This window comes from Erythrolamprus reginae, chromosome 1 (assembly GCF_031021105.1).
Source record: "Erythrolamprus reginae isolate rEryReg1 chromosome 1, rEryReg1.hap1, whole genome shotgun sequence".
Classification (NCBI taxonomy): domain Eukaryota; kingdom Metazoa; phylum Chordata; class Lepidosauria; order Squamata; family Dipsadidae; genus Erythrolamprus; species Erythrolamprus reginae.
In genome coordinates, this window is record NC_091950.1 from 372,262,996 (window position 1) to 372,286,054 (window position 23,059).

The 23,059-nt window shown below is 40.5% G+C and overlaps 2 protein-coding genes across 4 annotated transcripts in view; one reads left to right on the top strand and one right to left on the bottom strand.

The window, feature by feature from the left end:
* Nucleotides 1-20,155, top strand: part of RHOQ (ras homolog family member Q) — a 39,818-nt gene extending 19,663 nt beyond the window's left edge. Inside the window, exons 3-5 of the mRNA XM_070734556.1 lie at nt 10,962-11,126; nt 15,602-15,697; nt 18,009-20,155. Coding sequence (XP_070590657.1) covers nt 10,962-11,126; nt 15,602-15,697; nt 18,009-18,164 — 417 coding nt within the window. The 3' untranslated portion in view covers nt 18,165-20,155. The remainder of the gene's footprint in view (nt 1-10,961; nt 11,127-15,601; nt 15,698-18,008) is intronic.
* Nucleotides 18,336-23,059, bottom strand: part of PIGF (phosphatidylinositol glycan anchor biosynthesis class F) — a 34,174-nt gene continuing 29,450 nt past the window's right edge. For all 3 annotated transcript variants that reach the window (XM_070734555.1, XM_070734553.1, XM_070734554.1), the window contains exon 6: nt 18,336-18,696. In XM_070734555.1, coding sequence (XP_070590656.1) covers nt 18,583-18,696 — 114 coding nt within the window. In that variant the 3' untranslated portion in view covers nt 18,336-18,582. The remainder of the gene's footprint in view (nt 18,697-23,059) is intronic.

Sequence of the window (23,059 nt, forward strand, 5' to 3'; positions counted from 1 at the left end):
TTAAAAATCATCATCAACTCAGAGTTTTTCAAACCTGCCCAGAAGCCGAGAGGGAAAGAGTGAAAGGGAAAGAGTGCCGCCCAGTCCCGAAGGGACTGCCGCTCAGACACTATACTTTTCCGCCCACCCCCCCAAAAAATTAGAGGGAACACTGGTTGTTAGCCGCCCCGAGTCTGCGGAGAGGGGCGGCATACAAATCCGATAGATAGATAGATAGATAGATAGATAGATAGATAGATAGATAGATAGATAGATAGATAGATAGATAGATAGATAGATAGATAGATATGGATGGATGGATGGATGGATGGATGGATAAGTAGATAGATAGATAGATAGATAGATAAATAAATAGATAAATAAATAAACAAACAAACAAATAAAATAAACTGTCTCTACTCTTGTCCTACTTTTGGAGCAAGATGGAATCTGGGAAGAGAGAGTGAGGCTGATTATGTGCGCCTCTCCCTCACTTTAATCCAATTTACGTGCAAGTCTTGACATACCCTCCAAGAGGTCAAGGTCCTCTTCGAAAATGATGGATGAACATCACTTTTTCCAGGGAAGCCACTGTCAATCCCTAGATTATCCTAGCTATAAATGCCTTCCATTTTACAGATTTTGTCTGTTGTCTCTTCTAAATGGGAAGGTTTATAGAAGATATTTTATCAAACCATTCTATCTAAATTTAACATAATCTCTGTGTTTGCTGTTTGTTATATTCTGTTCATCCTATAATAGATTTTAGGACCTCTAGAACTGTATATCATATTGCGAATTTCTAGAAATCATAATTCCAATGCATGTGGAGTTTGCAAAATTGGGGAAAGTACTGTAAGAAATGTCATTCAGATGTTTTCTTAATCTCCCTAATTATTAAGAATTGTATTACAACACTGTAGTACAAAATAATAGCAGAAACCTAAGAATAGGAAGAAAAAAAATCGGAATTTCTAGAATTGGTGCGCAACTATGAAGCGTATCTTTAAAATCCTTGAGTTTAGTTGTTTTTTCCACATTAAGCAACATAATTCATTTTTAGTGTACATAAGAATTCTTAAAAGACTTCAGGAAAAGGATGTGTATGTTGGAACATCTATCTATTTATTATAGGTATTAAATTATCAATTTCTTCTATGTTTTATCTTTAGCCTTCCATATTTAGAATGAAGGACTGCCCCCCCAATAAAAAAAATGGAATTCACATTAATCAGCAGTCAGAGACAATACATTTAGAGTTTTGAATGTCTGCAAAATAAAGGAACTATTTACCATAGTAGTAGTTAGTGATAACACAGTCATCTGAGCATAGCTAAGTTAATAGCTGTAGTGACCCAAATGAACAAATAGCTTTATTATTATTATTATTATTATTATTATTATTATTATTATTATTATTTATTAGATTTGTATGCCGCCCCTCTCCGAAGACTCGGGGTGGCTAACAACAGTAAAGAAAACAATGTAACAAATCTAATATTAAAAAGTAATCTAAAAAACCCCAATTTAAGAGACCACTCATACAAACAAGCATACCATGTATAAATTCTATAAGCCTAGGGGGAAAGGAAAAAATTTCAATTCCCCCATGTCTGATGACAGAGGTGGATTTTAAGGAGCTTGCGAAAGGCAAGGAGGGTGGGGGCAACTCTGATATCTGGGGGAGCTGGTTCCAGAGGGCCGGGGCCACCACAGAGAAGGCTCTTCTCCTGGGTCCCGCCAAATGACATTGTTTAGTCGACGGGACCCGGAGAAGGCCAACTCTGTGGGACCTAACCAGTCGCTGGGATTCGTGCTACATAGATGTTACATAGTGGAATCTCCCCTTGAAAAATGTCTAATGAGAATGGAAATAGAGATACAAAGTCAGTGAAAGGTATTGGAAGCATATGAAGTGGGGTGGGGGGTTGGATGTGTGTGGGGCCTTCAAGATAGTGTTGACTCATGATGATTGCCTGGATAAGTAGCTGCAGTTTTCTTGGCAAGATTTTCAGAAATGGTTTGCTTGCTTCATAGGGCTAAGAGAGGAAGTTACTGGCCCAAGATCAGCCAACTGGCCTGGTGCTTTAACCACTACACCAAACGGACTTTACCACACACACATGCAGTACTTAGGAAACCGGGACATTTCTATGGCATGTATCAATTCAATGCGATGGGAGAATTAAGAGAAATAAAACAAGCAGCAATAGAAAGCGCTCAGGCGGTCATAGTTTTGGGTTGGAAGGATGCGACAAAATGGACATTGCAAAATTGGTATAGGTACATGGTGGACCATATTCAATTTGAAACTATGGATAAAAGGATAAATTTGGATAATGAAACTGAATTGAGACAACTGATGACACGGTGGGACAAGGTAAGACGATATATGATGAGTAGAATCCGAGACCAAGCTATAAAAAATAAATTGGAATCACTCTACAATACGTAAATAGATAGTATTGCTCTTGGGTCAAAGTGGATTATATAAGAAACACCCCTGATTGGTGGTGGGGTATGTGTGTGTGTTGGGGTGGTGGGCACATTTCACTATGCACTGTTTTATGTTGTGTGTATATTAAACTTGCTAAAAATTAATAAAAAATATTATTTTTTTTAAAAAGTTCAAGTCCTGAAATAAAATTTAAAAATTAAGTTCATGAATAATTTCAGAATAATCAGATTATTCTGACTTATTACTACCAGTTTAAAAATGTTGACTTTTTAAACTAGGTGCAGAAACCAGTCGTATGATGAAGCTATTAGAGCAGTGATGGCAAACCTTTTTGTCACCATGTGCCAAAAGTACGTGCATATGCACCAGAATGTCTGTGTACCAGCACCCATAATGCAATGTGTGGTCCCATGCGCATGGGCGTACAAGCACCTGTGCACACCCCGTGCATGCAAGTGCATATGCGCACGCCCACTGTGCATGTGCCCCCACACCCCATTTTGGATCAGACTTTGTGAGCGCGAATGGCCTGCTTTTGCAGAGGCAGCGGCGGTTCCTCCTCCTCCTGCAAGCCGTGTGCTCCAGGCAGCCAGCCAATTAGCAGGACTATGGAGGAGCGACCTTCCCAGCCTGCTGCTGCTGGGGCGCCACCCCTAGACAAATGTTCTGCTCTGGGCATGGCCTGTTCCTCTTGGCGGCTGCAAGCTGGCTTGCCCCGCTCAGTCTGGCTTTGCCTGGACGCCATTTGGATTCTTTTACCCTCTGCCCATGCACAAAACCTTTGGCGAAGCCAGGCCGACTTGCTTGCCCCCAACCAAGCTTCCTTACCTTATTTGTTTCCATGTAGCTGCCACTCAAAGTTAGGTGCACGACATGCATTTGCTCAGTGAGACGTATTTGTTAAATGAGTTTTCCCCGTTTTATGACCTTACTTGCTACCGTTGTTAAATGAATCCCCACAGTTGTTAAGTTAGTAACACAGTCGTACCAAAGGGAATCTGTCTTCTCCATTGATTTTGCTTGTCAGGTCCCAAAAGGTGATCACACGGCTCCAGGGCGCATTGCAGCCATTATTTATTTTTATTTATTTATTTATTGGATTTGTATGCCGCCCCTCTCCGGAGACTCGGGGCGGCTAACAGCAATAATAAGACAGTGTACAATAATAATCCAATACTAAAAATGATTAAAAACCCATTAATATAAAAAACCAAACATACATACAGACATACCATGCATAAAATTGTAAAGGCCTAGAGGGAAAGAGTATCTCAGTTCCCCCATGCCTGGCGGCAGAGGTGGGTTTTAAGTAGCTTACGAAAGGCAAGGAGGGTGGGGGCAATCCTAATCTCTCGGGGGAGTTGGTTCCAGAGGGCCGGGGCCGCCAGAGAAGGCTCTTCCCCTGGGTCCCGCCAAACGACATTGTTTAGTTGACGGGACCCGGAGAAGACCCACTCTGTTGGGACCTAACTGGTCGCTGGGATTCGTGCAGCAGTTGCCAAGCATCTGAATTTTGATCATGTGACCAAGGGGATGCTGCAAAAGGTCGTAAACGTAAAAAATGGTCACAAGTCCCTTTTTTTCAATGCTGATGTTACTTTGAGCAATCACTAAATGAATTATTTGTCAGCTCAGAACTACCTGTATGCCCTTTCCTTGCAGAAGAGTGGCTCCATCACTAGAATTGCTTTGGTTTCCCCTTTTCACCATCCTTTCCAGTTCTCAAATATCCTTTTAGAGATACAGTAAGTGGAGTTGCATCCAGGTCTCTAAGCATAGTAGTCTCTGTAAAGATTTCACTATCCGCCCTCTCATGAATAAAGTCATAATAAGTGATATGAAATGGTTTAAGAAAGAGAGGGAGGGCAGGAAAGAATAAATAATGCAGAGGGAGAAAGATTAATACAATCTTCTTTAGTACATTTGATAGAGATCGTTAATTTGTATTATTGTGGACAGCAAAAAGCTTGTCGGTGATCTCAGGAGAGAGTGTGTGCACACAGACTTACGAGAATCTCTGATTTCATGAGATTTGAGGCGACCATCCATTTGCAGAGGATTGTATGATAGCATTGTGCCCAAACTCTTGGATTAACCTCATGTGCATCCATTATGTCTTGTGTGTAATTAGGCCATTGTGCCTTGGTTTTTAAAAAATAATCACATAGCAGGAGTGAAATGCTCCCAGTTCACTCGTGCCTCTCTGTCATTGGAGAGCCGGTCGTGAAGGCAGGGCGAGGCTCCACCCACCTGCCCGGACACTGCCATGTGGGTTCTTTTACCTTCTGCGCGTGCACAGAATGCTTTGAACATGCGCAGAGTGTAAAAGAACCCAAATGGCATTGTACAGGTGGGTAGATGGAGTTTTGCGCTGCCTTCTCAACCATCTAGTAGAATAGTAGAATTTAGATTTGTTGTAAACTGTTTTTTCACTTTGTTGTGAGCCGCCCCGAGTCTGCGGAGAGGGGCGGCATACAAATCTAAATAAACAAACATAAACATAAACATCTCTCTGACGACTGGCAGGTACAAGCGATCCGGGAATATTTCACCCCTGTGGCATAGTGTTCTACACAAATAGAGCCCCAGACTGATAACAGTTCGGCAGCTCTGCAGAAGTTCCCCCAAACCCATTTTGATACTGAAAATAGAATTTTCTGTTTGCAGAATTTATGTTCTGCAATTTAGTTAACATCGTATCATGGGAAGTGCTCTGTGTTCTAAGTTGCTTCTCTCCTTGTTTAGTTTCCACCCATTGCTTCTTGTCCTACTGTCAGATACTTTGGAGAATAGCCTGACTCTCTCTTCTTTGTGGCAACCCCTGAGATATTGAAACACTGCTATCATGTCTCCCCTGGTCCTTCTTTTCATTAAAGTAGACATACCTAGTTCCTGCAACCGTTCTTCATGTTTTAGCCTCCAGTCCCCTAATCATCTTTGTCCCTCTTCTCTGCACTCTTTCTAGAGTCTCAACATCCTTCTTACATCATGGTGACCAAAACTGAATGCAATATAAGCAGATATTTTAGCTTATTCTCAACTGGAGTATGCTTGCTGCTTGCATTGCCTTTTTTCACTGGTAAATGAACTACCGGTAATCTCCAGATGATTCCAGTAAACATCATGTCTTGAACAATAGATGAATAAGGCCCAAATGCTATATAAAGTCTTTTGGGGTTAGTCACAATGGTTAATCTTAATTAGATAATAATAATAATAATTGTTTGCAGTGGGTGCATAGGATGACAACTAAGTCTGGACACTTTTTGTTAAATAGCATGCTTAATCCATAAATTATTATGTTTAATGAATTCAGTAATGTATCTACAGTTTTCGTAGTTTGTGTTGCTAAAGTTTTTGAATTATAATTGTAATTATACCATTTCTGTCTTTTTCATGTTTTTGATTGTGAGCTGATAGGAAGGAGAATGTGCACTTTCCACACTGTCCAGATCTCCAGTACAACATGTAAATGCCCTAAAAAAACACTGGTTTATTTGCTAAACCCATGTTCATGTCATGCCAAAGCAAAGCTTTAAACAAATCACATTATGATTTAGTATCCAGTCAATCATATTTTTCAAAGAATTAATGCATATTTAAAGAGGACCAGCCTTTGTCATGTTTACATTTACCCATCAAGGTATCCCTTTGACCTGTGTAGATATTAGAGTGTTGAATTGATAATGATAAAATATTGTAAAGTTTACATATCAGCCTTCCCCAATCTTCTGTTGGCCAGTGTGTTGAAACAATCCCAGCATAGCCATGGTGCTCTGTGTATTATTGGAACTGAATTCCAATATATGAGAGAAGGCAGCTTTAGTGTGTTTGTTGAGAAATGAGGTCCTTTTTACAAGACTTTCAGTTCCTTAAACATGACTTTATCTTCAATCTAACTGCAGTTTGAAGAAGTACTATCTGAAAATAGATTTAATTTGCAATTATGGAGTTACTTCCAGATTTTGCTGTGGTTTCCCTACCAGAAAGGACCATGCTTTCCTGGATATGAAAAAATAGAAAGCTAATCTTAAAAACATAAAGATTCAATTCAATTAAATTTATTAGATTTGTATGCCGCCCCTCTCCGAAGACTATAATGTCCCAGATGGCTTGCTTGTCACATAGGAGTTTAAGTATCTTCCGTAGATAAAAGTTGTGTTTTTTGGTTGTTCATGGCTAGTAGTCTCCATGAAATGATACCGTGGATGTCTAAAGTGCTACTACTTTCAGTACATCCAGTAACAATAAATTTTATAGATTGATTGTGTTGTATGAATTTTGGCTTTGTTTGGAATATGTTTTAGTTAACTGTTTCATTGGATAATCTTGAAGGAACTGTATTTTGACAGAAATGAAGAATATATTCTTCTCAGCTACATACTTTACAACTTTCTGTTCTCAATGACATTTTTAAAAACGAAAACTAACATCAAAAACCGCATAAAGTTTTTCTCAGGATGTCCAGCAAACCTGGAAAATCAGGGAAATTGGCAGTTCGGGAAATATCAGGGAATTATCAGGGAATTCGTGGAAAATAATGGAATAAATCAGGGGAAAAAGAAACTCTATTAAAATATTTAAAAGTCAGGGGAAAATCATGTAAAATAATGGATCGTGCTGCCTGGCAGAGTCAAGCAAAAATGAGCATAACTGTGGCAACAACTTCCTTCCTCAGCTACCGATATTTCTCCACGGCTTAGCCAAGCCAGTCCTATAGAAACGGTAGAAAAGGAAGCTCCCACAGCCTGTCCCTTTATGGTCCCCGCTTTCCTCCCTGCATCAAAGAATCTTAAAGGAGACACCATAATCCAGTTGTCTTCCGAACGGCTCCGCCGTTCCTCTAGCGCAGCAGGCTGTTCTCCTGGCTGGGCCTGGCAGTGGTGCAGCAGGCAATCACAGTGCACAGTTGACACAAAGAACAGTGCAGCTATGGTGGCGATGGGGACTTCAGGCCTCTTTTTTGGCCTGTAGTTTTCAGTGCAACAAGCAGCAGCCCCTCTTTTATGATATGAGAAGCTTCCAGTCCAGCCACCATCTCTTTGCTAGCCAGAATTGAGCTGGCAGCAACAGCTGGAGGTACTTGGGGCTCCCTTTGAAAAGTGTTCGGAAACTTCAGATCGTGCAGAATGCAGCTGCGAGAGCAGTCATGGGCTTCCCAAGGTATGCCCATGTTATACCAACACTCCGCAGTCTGCATTGGTTGCCGATCAATTTCCGGTCACAATTCAAAGTGTTGGTTATGACCTATAAAGCCCTTCATGGCATTGGACCAGAATATCTCCGAGCCCACCTTCTGCTGCACGAATCCCAGCGACAGATTAGGTCCCACAGAGTGGGCCTTCTCCGGATCCCGTCAACTAAACAATGTCGTTTGGCGGGCCCCAGGAGAAGAGCCTTCTCTGTGGCGGCCCCGACTCTGGAACCAGCTCCCCCCCAGAGATTAGAACTGCCCCTACCCTCCTTGCTCTTTCGTAAACTCCTCAAAACCCACCTTTGTCGTCAGGCATGGGGGAACTGAGATATCTCCCCCGGGCCTATACAATTTATGTATGGTATGTTTGTATGTATGTCTGCTTAATAATGGTTTTTTTTAAATATTTTAAATAGTAAATTACTGTATTAGATTTGTTATGAACTGTTTTATTGTGTTGTGAGCCGCCCCGAGTCTACGGAGAGGGCCGGCATACAAATATAATAAATAAATAAATAAATAAAATAAATCTTGCGCTGAAAAAGAGGTGACGGTGGCAGGCTTCTTGCGCTGAAAACTACAGGCTAAAAAGGAGGCCTGAAGAAGACCCGTTGCCGCCCTGTTCTTTGTGCCATGGGTGGGGAGAGCAGGCAGGCGGGGAAAAACCACCCTGTTCTTTGCACTGTGGGGAGGGAGGGCAGGCGGGGCCAGCAGAAGTGGTATATGTTGGCTCAGCAAACCAGTTAAAATTTCTGCCACCGGTTCGAGCGAACCAGCCGAATACCACCTCTGGCATTGATGATGTTACCTAGTTGAGTAATGAAACGTGTGTATCTCAGATGGCACAGTAGAGAGGTTAACATACAGCTGCTGTGTAAAAAAGGAAATTCCATCCTTATGGAAGGAAATAGTAATACATCTGACAACATATTTGTATTACTTCTCTAGCGCGACAGAGAGGCCGTGATTGAAGCAACATGTGAAAGCAATGAAGCCAATGAGGCAAGGCTACAGTGTTTGAGACACCATGTGATCAAAATGTTTATGAATGGAGCTGAAAAAGTGAACAGGGATTAGTTTTTATCCCATATAAAAAGAATATCCAACCCCTTGCAAGGAAGCTGCATACTGAAACATTCAAGACAGATATATGATACGAAAGATATATGATATCAGAAATTCAAACAATTATCACAAGATGATGTGGCTACTAACATGAATTATTCCAAAGATAAAGTACAGCTATTGGTTGTGACAGCTGTTTTAGGCTATTTCCAGGATCAGAGGCAGCAAGTCCTGGGTTTCAAGTGTTAAGAATATCAGGACAGCACCCATTGTACTTGAACCTGTGGGTGGACTTTCTATTGGCATCTGATTGACCATTCTGGATAATGTACAGTATTCCTAAAAGTTTGATTTGACTCAGAAAAAATGCTCTTAATTTATTTTGGCGAGGACCTCACCAAATAAACAAGCAGTTCAATTCAGGGTTATTGTTGGTGTTTGATGTTCTTTTAGGAACTCCTCAAAAATATTAAAACCAAGCAACATCCACAGCTTGGTTAATTGTCTTGAAAAATAAGATATATTTTTGTTTCCTATATGTGAAATAAAAGATATCAATTAATCCATATATTGTACATACATATACAGTGGTCCCTCGACTTGCGCGTTCTCGATTAGCGCGAAACGCTGCAACGCGGTTTTTCAAAAAATATTATTTAAAAAATAAAATATTAAAATATTATTTTAAAAAAAAAATTTTTTTTTTAAATTTTTTTTTTTTATTCTGTTCCCTGAATGGAGACTGCCGGCCGCTCAATCGGGCCGGCAGGGAACAGAATGGAGCCTTCCGCGGCGGGGCTGGTAAGGGGGGGAGCCGAGGGGGGAGCCGAGCCCAGCCCCGTGGCATTCGCTTTCCTCCCGCCGGCAGCCGACTGATCGTGGGCTCCTTCGCAACCTCGGAGAGCTTCCTGGTTTTCGTGAGCTTTCATGCCCCGGAAGCTCTCCGAGGTTGCGAAGGAGCCCACAATCAGTCTCGGCTGCGGGTGGGAGGAAGGCGAATCCCCCGTGGGCTCCGTTACATTTTCCGCTGCCAGCCAGGCCATGCTGGCGGCAGCGGAACAATCGCTGGGTGGAAGACGTGCTCGGCTCTGCCGCTCCAGCCGCTTTCGGCCGAGCCTCCCTAGCCAAGCGACTGCCTTCCGTCGCAGCGGGGAACATCGGCGCAGGAGGCAGGAGAGGACCGGGCGACCGGAGAAGCAGTGCTGCTGCCGCCACGCCTGGCTCGACTTCCCTGGCTGCTCGGCCGAAAGGGGCTGGAGCGGCAGAGCCGAGCATGCCTTCCGCCCGGGAAGTCCTGCCCCTTCATCCCCACCCCTCGCCCCTGTGGCCGGCTCATCCAGGGGGGCGTGTGTGGACTGGCAAGCGGCAAGCGGGAAGACCAAGGGAAGGTTCCTTCAGCCGCCCAACACCTGATCCGCTCCGCAGCGCGGCAGCAGCGAGGAGCCGAAGATGGGGTTTCCCCTTTGCCTTTACCCCATCTTCGGCTCCTCGCTGCTTCCGCGCTGCGGAGCAGATCAGCTGTTGGGCGGCTGAAGGAATCTTCCCTTGGTCTTCCCCGCCGCCCACACGCAAACTCCACCATCTGCGCATGTGCGGCCATGAAAAAAAATGGCGCACATGCGCAGATGGTGGTTTTACTTCCGCATCCAATATAACGCGGAAATCGGTTAGCGCGGGAGGTCTTGGAACGTAACCCCCGCGCTAACCGAGAGATCACTGTATTGTACATACATTGGAAAAGGCTTTTAAGTCTCAGTTTATTTGGCATGGAATACTGAAAACAGTGATTGCTTAGAAATACAAGCATCCACTGCGCTTCACCATGTAAATATATATATCACATGTTTTTGCTGAAATTTTAAAATTAAGGGAGACTAGGATGGCACATATATATATATATATGTATTATATTATATAATATATATATACATAATGTATAAGTATAATAGTATATAGAAGAATACAACGTATAAGTATACAAATATTCCGCATAATAGTATAAAATATAAGTATATTATCTATTTTCTTAAAACAAGATTAAGTGTAGAATGTAAAGATTAAGTGTAGAAGTGTAAAATGTAACAAAGCTCAAAAGATAAATATGCAAGAATGTAGCAATGCGAGAACTGCTTACTGTTTTTTTTTTTAATAAAATGAAAAATTCATAAACTTTATTTTAAAAAAAATACCAGCATCCATGGAAATGACTGTGATCAAAATTCAAATTTTTAGTGAAAAGTAATATGTATATCTGTCTGTCTTCAGGAAGACTATGATCGCCTCAGACCGCTGTCATACCCCATGACTGATGTTTTCCTCATATGTTTCTCTGTGGTAAATCCAGCGTCTTTTCAGAATGTGAAGGAGGAATGGGTACCAGAACTTAAAGAATACGCACCAAATGTACCTTATTTATTGGTTGGAACGCAGGTACGTGGCTCAAAATACCTATCTCTCTCTATTTCTACTTTCTTACCTACCTGTCCGTCCATCCTTCCACCCCTCTGTACATCCATCTATCTCTCAGTCTACACATCCATCCTTCCAAAGTAGCAAGATATTTTCTTTTTCCTTTAGAAAAATATAGGCATTGTGCATTTTTGCCTTTAAAATGTTCTCAGAACTTTTAAAAATTACTGACATGTTCCTTCCTGTGATCTTTACCTCTCTAACTCAACTACTAACAAGCTGTTAAACTAAACTATTAATAAGCTGTTAAACAGATTCCTAAATTCTTCAAGGGCTGTGCCCATTCTCATTTTTCCTTGTGTCACAATGCCATTTTTATTTTTCCTTGAACATTCCTTTCAAACCCATCCTTTCCCATGAAATCTTTAGCTTAATCACTTACAATTCAGAAGAAGTCTAAGTCTAATTTCCTCTTTTGTCACACAAATGTAGCTTCTCCCTCTTTCCAGATCAAGCAATATTTTCTTCACCCCTGGCACTCTCCAAGCATGTAGGCTTACATTTCTGGTTTGCAACTAAAATAACAAGAAATTGCATCCAAAGCAATCTAATTTTAGAGTCAGAAGGGACAACTGGAGCCCTCTAGTCCTTCTGTGATTAACACCATTAGTTGTAAACAGACCTTGAAAGATTAACTATGGAATGGGGAAACTCTCCCAATGAAGATAGAAAACAAAACTGCATCTTAATCTACTTTTGTTGCTCTTGATAGGGAACCAAGTCCTTTGAGAACACCTCCATCCCTTTTGTCCTCTTTATGAATTTTTAAAACTTCTTTTAGCATTTAAATTGAAAGCAAAGCTCTGTTTTTGTTGTGCCTTGCCCATGAACAAAAAGGGTGTTTGCTCACAAACAATAAAGCAGCAATTATGGGATCCAAACAGCTGATTCAGACAACTGTGGGTGTCACATGCTGCAGTTGGATGGAATGAAGAGTCTTGTGGTCTTCTTTGCTGATATATACATAGATACACATCCCTGTGTACCCTCTGGCTGAGAAGAATTGGTTCACCCATTTTTACTCATGTGACACTAGCAGTCTGTGGGCTGAGTGCCCACCCTTGGTTTTCAAAATAGAAATATAGAGGTAATGCTGTTGCTAAGATAGCACCATCCTCCTTTTCAAACACTCAGTGCAGTGGTACCTCATCTTACGAACGCCTCTTCTAACGAACTTTTCAAGATACGAACCCGGTGTTTAAGATTTTTTTGCCTCTTCTTCCGAACTATTTTCACCTTACGAACCCAAGCATCTGCTGCTGGGATGAAGGGGTTTCTTTCCCCCCCCTTTTTTGAAGAAAGAAAAGGGAGGGGCTGCTTGGGAGAGGAAATTTTTTGCAGAGAACAACGTGCTTGCAAAGGAACTGAAAGGATGTCTTTTTAAGAAAGAAAAGTGAGGAGGGAGGGGCAGCTTGGGGGAGGAAAATTTTTGCAGAGAACAACGTGCTTGCAAAGGAACTGAAAGGGTGTCTTTTTAAGAAAGAAAAGGGAGGAGGGAGGGGCAGCTTGGGGGAGGAAATTTTTTGCAGAGAACAACGTGCTTGCAAAGGAACTGAAAGGGTGTCTTTTTAAGAAAGAAAAGGGAGGAGGGAGGGGCAGCTTGGGGGAGGAAAAATTTTGCAGAGAACAACATGCTTGCAAAGGAACTGAAACGGTGTCTTTTGAAGAAAGAAAAGGGAGGGGCGCCCCCTTTCCTTTCTTCCTTCCCACTCACCCTTTAGCCTAGCCTTGCTTCTTCCACCCGCCCCCTTTAGCTGCTCCTCCCTGCCCTCTGTTCGCCTCCCTTCTAAAGTTTGGGATTTTCCTGAAGGATTTGCACGCATTATTTGCTTTTACATTGATTCCTATGGGAAACATTGCTTCATCTTACGAACTTTTCACCTTACGAACCTCCTCCTGGAACCAATTAAGTTCGTATGATGAGGTACCACTGTATATGGTATCAGGTATATATTACTGCAAAAGTAGACCCAATTTTTATTCACAATTTATGCATCTTACCATTCCCCTCTTTTTTTTTCCATCTTGAAAAATTAATCCTGAAATTAATTTCACATTTCAAAATAAGAGCTAGCATATCATCGGTAATCCTATTCCCCAATTCCTAAAAATCAGGTAGACTTCATGCACTGAAAGCAATGAGCAAATATTTTCATGGTTTTACTGTCCTGCCACTGATGCTAGAAAGCTGGAAATTCCCGAAATTTGCCTTGGTGGTACAGTGGTTAGAGTGCACTACTGCAAGCTACTTCTGATCACCAGCTGCCAGCAGTTTGGCAGATCAAATCTCAGTAGGCTCAAGGTTGACTCAGCCTTCCATCCTTCCAAGGTTAGTAAAATGAGGATTCAGGTTGTTGGGGGTAATATGCTGACTCTCTGTAAACTACTTAGAGAGGGCTGTAAAGCACTGTGAAGGGGTATATAAGTCTAAATGTTATTGCTAAATTTAAAAAAATGCTTGTATTCCCTACCCCCCATCTATCTGTTTATCTCTATGCAATACAGTGCTCCCTCGATTTTCGCGGGTTCAAACTGCGGATAGCCTATACCACGGTTTTTCAAAAAATATTAATTAAAAAATACTTCACGGGGCTTTTCCTATACCACAGTTTTTCCTGCCCGATGACGTCATACATCATCGCTAAACTAATAATTTTTGCAAATAAATAACAAAAAATAATAATTGTTAATAAATAATTATGTTTATAAATATCAGGATCACTAAGTGTCTTATTCAATGGTGAGTACCAGTAATAATGGTGAGTAAATGGTTGTTAAGGGAGTGGGAAATGGTAATTTAGGGGTTTAAAGTGTTAAGGGAAGGCTTGTGATACTGTCCATAGCCAAAAATGGTGTATTTACTTCCGCATCTCTACTTCGCGGAAATTCGACTTTTGCGGACGGTCTCAGAACGTATACCCCGCAAAAATCAAGGGAACACTGTATATCTAACTGATTCCTATGAATGAGTTGGCCACAAAGCCTTCCACTCACTCTTACCTTGAAGGACCTGCTTGAATCAGCAGTATGGAGCTCACAAATATAGAAACAAGCTAGCTCCATAGAGCTGCAGCAGTTCTAAAAGGCAGGTTTTAGCATGGCTTCGAATATGCCACAGTTGAGCCAGAAATAAATTGGCTCTCAACATCTGTATCCCTGAAACCACAAAGGCCCGTAATTTATTCTGAAGCGGCAAAGAGTCGTCGTGTCTATGAAATAACTGTTTCATAAGAACCAGTTTGCCAGAAATCACGTGGAGACACTTTCAAGTCCCCCCTCAGATGATGTTCTGGAGGCCTTGGAAACCTGACTTTTTCCTCAGGTTCTGGCTGAGATGGATGAGGCCCCTTGCTGGGTGCATATGTTTTGTGCCTTTGGCTGGATTTGCCATTTTGTATACTTCTTTTTTAAAAAATGAGCATCTGTTATGTTTTCTGTAGTTGTTGGTGCCTAAATGAAATAAATCAGTGAACAAATGTGTAACTTCAAATGCCTGGGGAACATTTAGCCTTTCTTCTAGCTAGCAATTTTCTTCTGCATATTTCCTCCAAATTTTTTCCTTAATTGATTGTCTTAATTGAAGTCTCGGAATAAATACAAGAAAGAAAATAAGTAAGAAAATAAAAGAATCCCTGTCCCTCACATTCAAATTATTGATTCTTCTGTGCTCTTGGCTTCTTGTATGCTGAGCTAAAATTTTAGGAGAATGTCTTTTGAGGGCATTCTCTGGAAATGTCATAGGGCCTTTTAATTTGCAAATGTTCATTTGAATCACAATGTACAGTGTTCCCTCGATTTTCGCGGGGGATGCGTTCCGAGACCGCCCACGAAAGTCGAATTTCCGCGAAGTAGAGATGCGGAAGTAAATACACTATTTTTGGCTATGAACAGTATCCCAAGCCTTCCCTTAACACTTTAAACCCCTAAATTTACAATTTCCCATTCCCTTAGCAACCATTTAGATTATTACTCACCAAGTTTATTTATTAAAGTTTATTTAAAAAAATGTTTTTTAAAGGCAGCTGAAAGTTTTGCAATGACATATGATGTCATTGGGCGGGAAAAAACGTGGTATAGGGGAAAAAACCGCGAAGTATTTTTTAATTAATATTTTTGAAAAACCGTGGTATAGACGTTCCGCGAAGTTCGAACCCGCGAAAATCGAGGGAACACTGTACTTATAGAAATAGGTACATTGAGATTCCAGTTAAAGCAAAGGTTATAGATTGAATTAGCATGGGTTAGCGTGGTTAAATCTCACCAAGTTCAATATTAATCGTGCCTAATTTAAACCCCAAGGTGTTCTGTGAGACATCAGCATTGCTACTTTATATTAGAGCCAATTCTGTTGTTTTTTTAAAAATAAAGTCTGTGATGTAAAGTTTAATTGGTAACATGTAGAAGGCAGTACATATCCTCTGTAATTTTCCTAACAGATTGATCTTCGTGATGATCCTAAAACATTAGCACGGCTAAATGACATGAAAGAAAAACCCATATGTATGGAGCAGGGCGTTAAATTAGCAAAAGAGGTAAGCTGGAGATTTAAGAGTTCAAATCTTCTTGGTACTGTATTACCTTATGTGTATTGTATTTCCCCTACTTTTATTTTATCTTTCTGCGTGAAAGGACTAGCAGCATCCATACAAAAGGATCTGTCCAACCTATAGGTAGTCCTTGACTTAAATCTATTCATTCAGCAGCTGCTCAGAGCTTAGAGGTCAATGAAAAAAGGGCTTATGGCCAGTCCTCCAAGTTCCAACCATTCCCGTGGTCATGTGACTGCAATCCAGATGCTCAGGTGCCCAGCTACAATTACAGTGTCATAAGAACATAAGAAGAGCCATGCTGAATCAGGCCAAAGCCCATTGAGTCCAGCATTCTGTGGCACACAGTGGCCCACCAATTGTACATGGGGATCTTGAGCAGAAAGAGACCCCTCCCTTTCCCTTGACCCCCAACCCAGAGGAATCCTGCCTGCCTCAACCAACATAGAGGTGGCACTTGGACATCCGTTTCAATAACCACCGATACACTTGGCATCCATGAATCTGTCTAATCCTGCCTTGAAGCTAGTCATAGTGTGCTATGTTCCATTTGCAACCTTCCCTGTCAACTTCCCACAAGCAAAGTCAATGTGGCAGCTCTCAGGAAAGGTTGCATGTTACCCCAGTAAGTTACTCCTGCTATTTTGTCTCCTGAGGAGCCCACTAAAGAGTACAACATCCTACTTAACACTCCATAGCTTCTATCCACTATATTGTGCACCCCCCCATTCAGCACTCATCTGGCCCACTGTGTTGCTTGGTCCCACCCGTCGCACCCCGCTTAACAACCCAAGCATCTTGAGGTTGCAACGGCTTCCAGGAATGCCGTCATAACTGAAGGATTACCTGTACTTTGAAAGTTGCTATTTCATGGCAAGAAGAAAGTGTATCTCCATGCAAATCCTTTTGAATCCTTAGGATATAGAGGACATAACAAAACATCTGGAAACCAACCCGCAATTTCAGAGAACAAACCCTCACCCTCATAGAGGACATAACTCTAACAAGTAAATAAAAGTATAAAACCTGCAGAGATTAGTATAGCATTTTGAGTTTTAAAAAAAGAGTCAAAGAAAAGGAAGGACAATTGTAGTGGTGAATTGCTACCAGTTCGCCCCGGTTTAGGTGAACCGGTAACAGTGGCAACAGAAGGCTCTCTGCCCATCTGGCCAGACATCATCACAGATGATCTGCGCATGCACAGAAGCGCCACGCGAGAGAGCACGTTCAGAGCTACAAACCGGTAGCGAAGCTAAGTGAAACCCACTATTGGACAACTGCCCTTTAGTTCAATTATTTCCAGATAAACTGTATAATTACAGTACTTCCATAACCTAATGTCTTCCTGATGATATGTTGCATTTGTATTTAGACTAATTACAAACACAAGAGATTTTAATGCACATTGGTTCTGCCTTAACTTTTCTTACATTAAATTATCCCTAAAATTTAATACCACATTGCTCCACATTTTTCTCCATATGCGACTTCTTTCCAGACTTCCTGCATTACCAGCTGCCAGTATTGTTTGGCATAGGCAGCATGTGCTCCCAAAATTCTAGTTGTGCCCACAATCTCAGGGAATACACTTCTAGCATTTCTGTGATTTTCAAATGGACCAGCGCCACTGAAAACAAAGAGAAGTATTTTTACATGTTCTTCTCTTTCATTGAGAAGGAGCAGCAAGGAAACATATTTTTATATTATATTTAAAGGCAGCTGTGTAAGAATTAAGCAGTACATAATCTTATCTGTTAATACAGCTATTTTGTTTGTGAATAATATATGTAGTATTAAATAGTATTCAGTAAGAGTTCACGTAGTATTTTTCAATAATTGAAAGATAACCTACTTCAATATAAGGCAATGGAACACAGAATACATTTGAGAAAATTAAAACAGTCATTTGAATTTTTAAGTCTCCAAGTGTAATATACTCATATTAGGAATCATAATTTATTTAGCCATTGAAAATTTTCTGAAATCCGGTAATCCCTGTTTGTGTATTAAATATTGGTACACTTCATTTGTTCTTTACCCTTTCCTAAAATGACTCAGATACAAATATACTGCCAAAACCCTGAATGTAATGAAAAGAATTCTATATCTGTCACCAAAATACAAGCTTCTTTTTCTGGAAGATAGATGGCTGGAATGTTTTTCTCAAGGCAAAGACAAATCAAAAAATAAACATTGGTATTTCAATAAAAATTAAAGCCCGCTGAGTTCACTAATAGAGTTTGGGGAAGATGCTGACTGTCTATGTAGCTATTAAATGCATTTGTTTCCTTGACAGATAGGAGCCTATTGCTATGTGGAATGCTCAGCTTTAACGCAGAAAGGACTGAAGACTGTTTTTGATGAAGCCATTATAGCCATTCTAACTCCAAAGAAACACACCATGAAAAAGAGAATAGGTTCAAGATGCATTAATTGCTGCCTGATCACATGAGAGCTGCTGGGACAATGGCCACACGTAGTGTGAAACTAGTGACGCTGTGCAAACATACACTTCAAGACAGCAACACCTTATTAAGAAATCCACTGATTGACAGGGGAGCCGATTTTAGGCACTTGGTGAAACCCAGAAGGGGAGGGAGAAAATCACAAATATGCGAAGAAGTATCATCTACTGTGAAGATTTTATTCGTGTGGGAAGGAATATACAATCTCTCAGGGTAATGTAGTTTAGGACATACAACAAATGTATGATCACATTGCCAGTGCATGTTGACCATGCTGTAAAAAAAAGAAGAAGAGTAAAGCCCAACAATGCTCTGAAAAGGTTTGGAAAGCCTTTATCTTTGACCATAGCCCTGTGCAATCTTCATGGGATCTCACAATCAAAATGCCTTTCCTCCTTGCACCAGTTATCTGCTTTTGTATGTAAGCTGTTTCCTATTCCAATATATCCACAAAGATGCAATAAGGAGACCGGCCACATAGCCAAAGGTGGCTCCGAGTGAACAGGAAATGGGCCACACCTGAAAGAGGAAAATGCTGCGTTAGAAGAAGAAAAGGATGGACTTCGATGAGCACAAGTTTTTGGTATGTCTGAAAAGACAACAAAATGGGGTAGAGAATCCTTTGCAAAGTTTGACATGCTTTCACCCAGAACAATTTTAAAAAAAGGTACTAGCCATCAAGCATGTCTTAGGAAATGAACAATTGTACAGTTTTTAAAGTGCATTAAAGTGTAACTAGCTGGTGGCTATTGCATATGATGCTTGATCAAAACCAGGTAAGAAATATGTGGTGTATCTGTGGTCAGAGCAGTTGATGTATTCTTATTTTCCAGTTAATTTGCTATTTTGTTTTTAAGCTGCTCCTTCTTGCTTCACCTACTGCAATCTTTCAGTCCTAGGTAGCTGGGTAACAGATTTGACATTGAAGCACAACAGAATGAAACATATTAAAGAAGACCATAAATCAAAGGGAAAAAATGGGGCACACATCATAATGAATGCTTCCTGCAATGACGTCATTGCAACACAATGAATATTTGCAAGGCAAAGTTCTGCTATCATGCTAGAAATTAGATCTGAGCATCCATCTTCTGTGGGTAGAAGGTTCTCCATCACTGGTCACTTCTCATCCAAGAGAAGAATCTCTATAAAATAAAATGGAAGAACTGCTGGTCTTTCCCAATTCACTGCTTTTCCTGCAGCTTTCTGAAGCTGCTTATGGTCCCCAATATTAGGGGAATGAAACTGGGTTCTATACCAAAATGCCCCCGTTATACCAGCAAGAGAAAACTGAGCAGAAGCTGGTTCAGGGAATGCTCCCATAGTTGGAACGAGATCCAGCCATTGTTAAAATAGTTGATCTCTCTTTTTAAACTCTTCCTACCTCTCTGTGCTCTTCTCAAATGAAATTAATTGGCATTAATGAATTCCTGAAATATTTTTGCTGCTTGTGTGTTATATGTGCACTTGGAATCCCAAGTTGGGTAGATAATGTGGAGCAGCAGTTAATATCCCAATATTCCTCTGAGTTTAGTCAATATTTGAAACATGTAAGGATGAAAATTCTGGGAGCAGTGCCAGATATTTATGTGGAATTCCCTAGTCAGTATTACAGAGCTGGAGATATATAAACATGGCAGCAAAATCCCCCATTTATGCAGCACTAACTGAACTTAAGCCTTAAAACTATACTCCATGTACTTTGTGATGGGTGAAATCACAAGTAGCTAGCCAGATCCACCCAGAACAAAATAAAGATATTATTTTACTTGTATGTAAGAACTCAGGCTATCAATCAGTCAAAGACGTAAAGAAGCCAGCTCATTGATCAACTGAAATGGAATCTGAATGGAACAAAATAGCTTCACAGAGACAAAGCATACTGGTACTTGTTATTTTTTAAATAAAATAACATCATACCATATCCTAGAGGAGAAAGCTTCAGAATGTGAAAAAAATAAATACTACTTCCAAGATAGTGCCTGCTTCTTAATTTTTTTAAACACACACACACAAGATTAAAAAGTTGATCAATTATGCAGGGTATCTTTTTAGCAATAAAACAGTTTTGATTGGTTTTACTGATTAACTCACTAAATGTCACAGCGTAATAAAAATGAATGCATTGCAAATGAATGTTGCTATAAATTCCAATGGATATGCAATCAATTGAGTTCTTAATTAGACAGGGCATCCTTTTGATCATTTTTCTCTCGAAGTGAAATCCAATCCAAGCTGGATTTATTTAGGCAAGCCAGGAAATCTTCGTTGCTTAATTATAAAAAGAGAATTTTTATACATAACTCTTAAGGAGGTACTTTCCTCTTTCATTTTTGTTTCTCAATGACAGGAGGAAGGGGTTGCTGGCACAGAGGGAATGGATGAGTTGAGGTTCAACAGGACTACATTTTTATAATTATGAATGTGTCCTGCAGCTGCAAATTCATTCTTAAAGCATACTGAAAATGATTTATTTTTTTAAAAAAATGGTTAGTGTTTATTAAGGAGCTTTCAGATTTGAAATTTACAAGTTATAAATATGAAATAAAGACATTTCAGTGAATATTTTAAAGAACATTAGTCTTGAGCGAGCTACTTACCCCCATTTTGTTATAGAAGATAAAATTAATTGCAGATGGAAATACAGTGATACCTTGTCTTACAAACACCTCTTCATACAAACTTTTCGAGATACAAACCCGGGGTTTAAGATTTTTTTGCCTCTTCTTACAAACTATGTTCATCTTACAAACCCATCGCCGCTGCTGGGATGCCCCGCCTCCGGACTTCCGTTGCCAGCGAAGCGCCCGTTTTTGCGCTGCTGGGATTCCTCTGAGGCTCCTCTCCATGGGAAACCCCACCTCCAGACTTCCGTGTTTTTGTGATGCTGCAGGGGAATCCCAGCAAGGGAATCCCAGCAGCGCAAAAAACGGGTGCTTCGCTGGCAATGGACGTCCAGAGGTGGGGTTTCCCACGGAGGGGAGCCTCAGGGGAATCCCAGCAGCGCAAAAACGGGTGCTTCGGCTGGCAAAAGGGGTGAATTTTGGGATTGCACGCATTCATTGCTTTTCCATTGATTTCTATGAGAAACATTATTTCGTCTTACAAACTTTTCACCTTAAGAACCTCATCCCGGAACCAATTAAGTTTGTAAGACAAGGTATCACTGTATTTACATAAATGTAGATAACATGAAAGCAGGTTAAGAGGCATTTGCTCATAGCTCTTTTGCCTGAGCTATACATATGAGGAGGGGAAAGGGAATGGGGGCTATCTAGTTCTACTGTTCTTTCATGCTCTTCTTGCTTCTCCACATTGAAATCAATTGTTCAAAGTTTCTGTAACCGAGGGAAGAATTCTTACTGTACAGCTGCCCTTCACATACAGAAGGTAGTGAGAATAGGGAAGGAAGGGTTTGTTCATCTCATCTCTTCACAGAGAGAGAGAGCTACATGAGAGCCACTGAACAGAGCTACATCTTGCTTAATCAAGCCTACATTTATTTCCACTAGGCTGAGTTTGCTGACTCTCTTAGGAAAGGATATCTTAATCTATGAATGCAAATTGCTGGCACAATGGCCTTCCTTGGCATGATTCACATTCTGCTCTAAGCTAGCTACTCTAAAATGATTCTTAGTGGCCAAAGCCCAACTTTGTGCAAAGACAGAGCTCCTGCATGCACAACCATTGCACGTAATGTAAATAATCTGGCCTGAAGAACTGGGAATGTCTTGCTCTCATTTGCAGGTATAACATTGCAGCAATCATAGTTATCTGCTCCAATCTAAAAGTTATCACTGTGTGTTCTTAATATAGATGATATGCAGTGATCCATACCATTTCTATGGTATTGAAAGTATGCACAGATATTTTCAACAATCATTGAGGACCCCTTAGTTCATCGGTGGCCTGACCTGTAGACTTCTTTCAGCTGTTTTCATGTAATACCCTACGATTACATCTCTCAGGACAATAATTCTCATATTTCTCAGCCCTTAGGATTAGGAATTTGGGTCTGGCAAAGAAGTACTTGAAAACTGATCTACCTGCTGGGGGTTCATACAGACAACTATTTACTAAAATTTATTTTATATGTGTGCGTAAGGCAATGCCCAATTAAACAAACCAGAGAACCTGCTATCCAGATCCATGAACGTTAACTTTCTTAATACCGATGGTTTATTTTGATAAAGACTTTTAAACTTTTAGGGAAAATTAAAGCTTAAATTATTTCATTAATGAATTGACTTCCGTTCCAAAACTTGTTTGCTCAAATAGCACAATAGAGACCATCTTTTAATTTAAATGAAGAGGAAAAACTATTGCAATTTATCTCTCCTCTTTTTGTAGAATGCTGTAGGTCTAGGCCTTCTATTTCAGTGCCTTTTGCTATGCTAAGGCACAGGTACACACTCTATTTCCTTAACCCTTATAAAAGACACAATTTACAATCCTTTGAACTTCATCTTGTTTTTTTATTCATCTCCTGGACTACAAAAGAAACGTAATCCAGGCAATATAATGCAAAACAGTCCCTGTGTGGGTGGCATTTAGTTTCTGTCTCCAGCTTTTGCATTATGCACGCATACCAACAAATTCTAGAATATCTTTTATTTACTGTTGTTTTGGAAACACAATTGACAGATGTTTGAGATACCCTTCTATTCTACCTGGGGAAGTTCCAGGTTGATGAAAGCTATTTCAGTTTTGAAAAGAATGCAGGAAAAAGAGTCTACTTATTCCATATGTTCTCCTGGCTGTTAGAATTTCCATTATATTTCGCAGGTAGTCTTCAATTTACAACAATAAATTGGGACAAGGAAATTCCTTGTTAAGTGATATGGTTGTTAAGCAAACAGTGACTGCCCCCAATTTTGCAGCT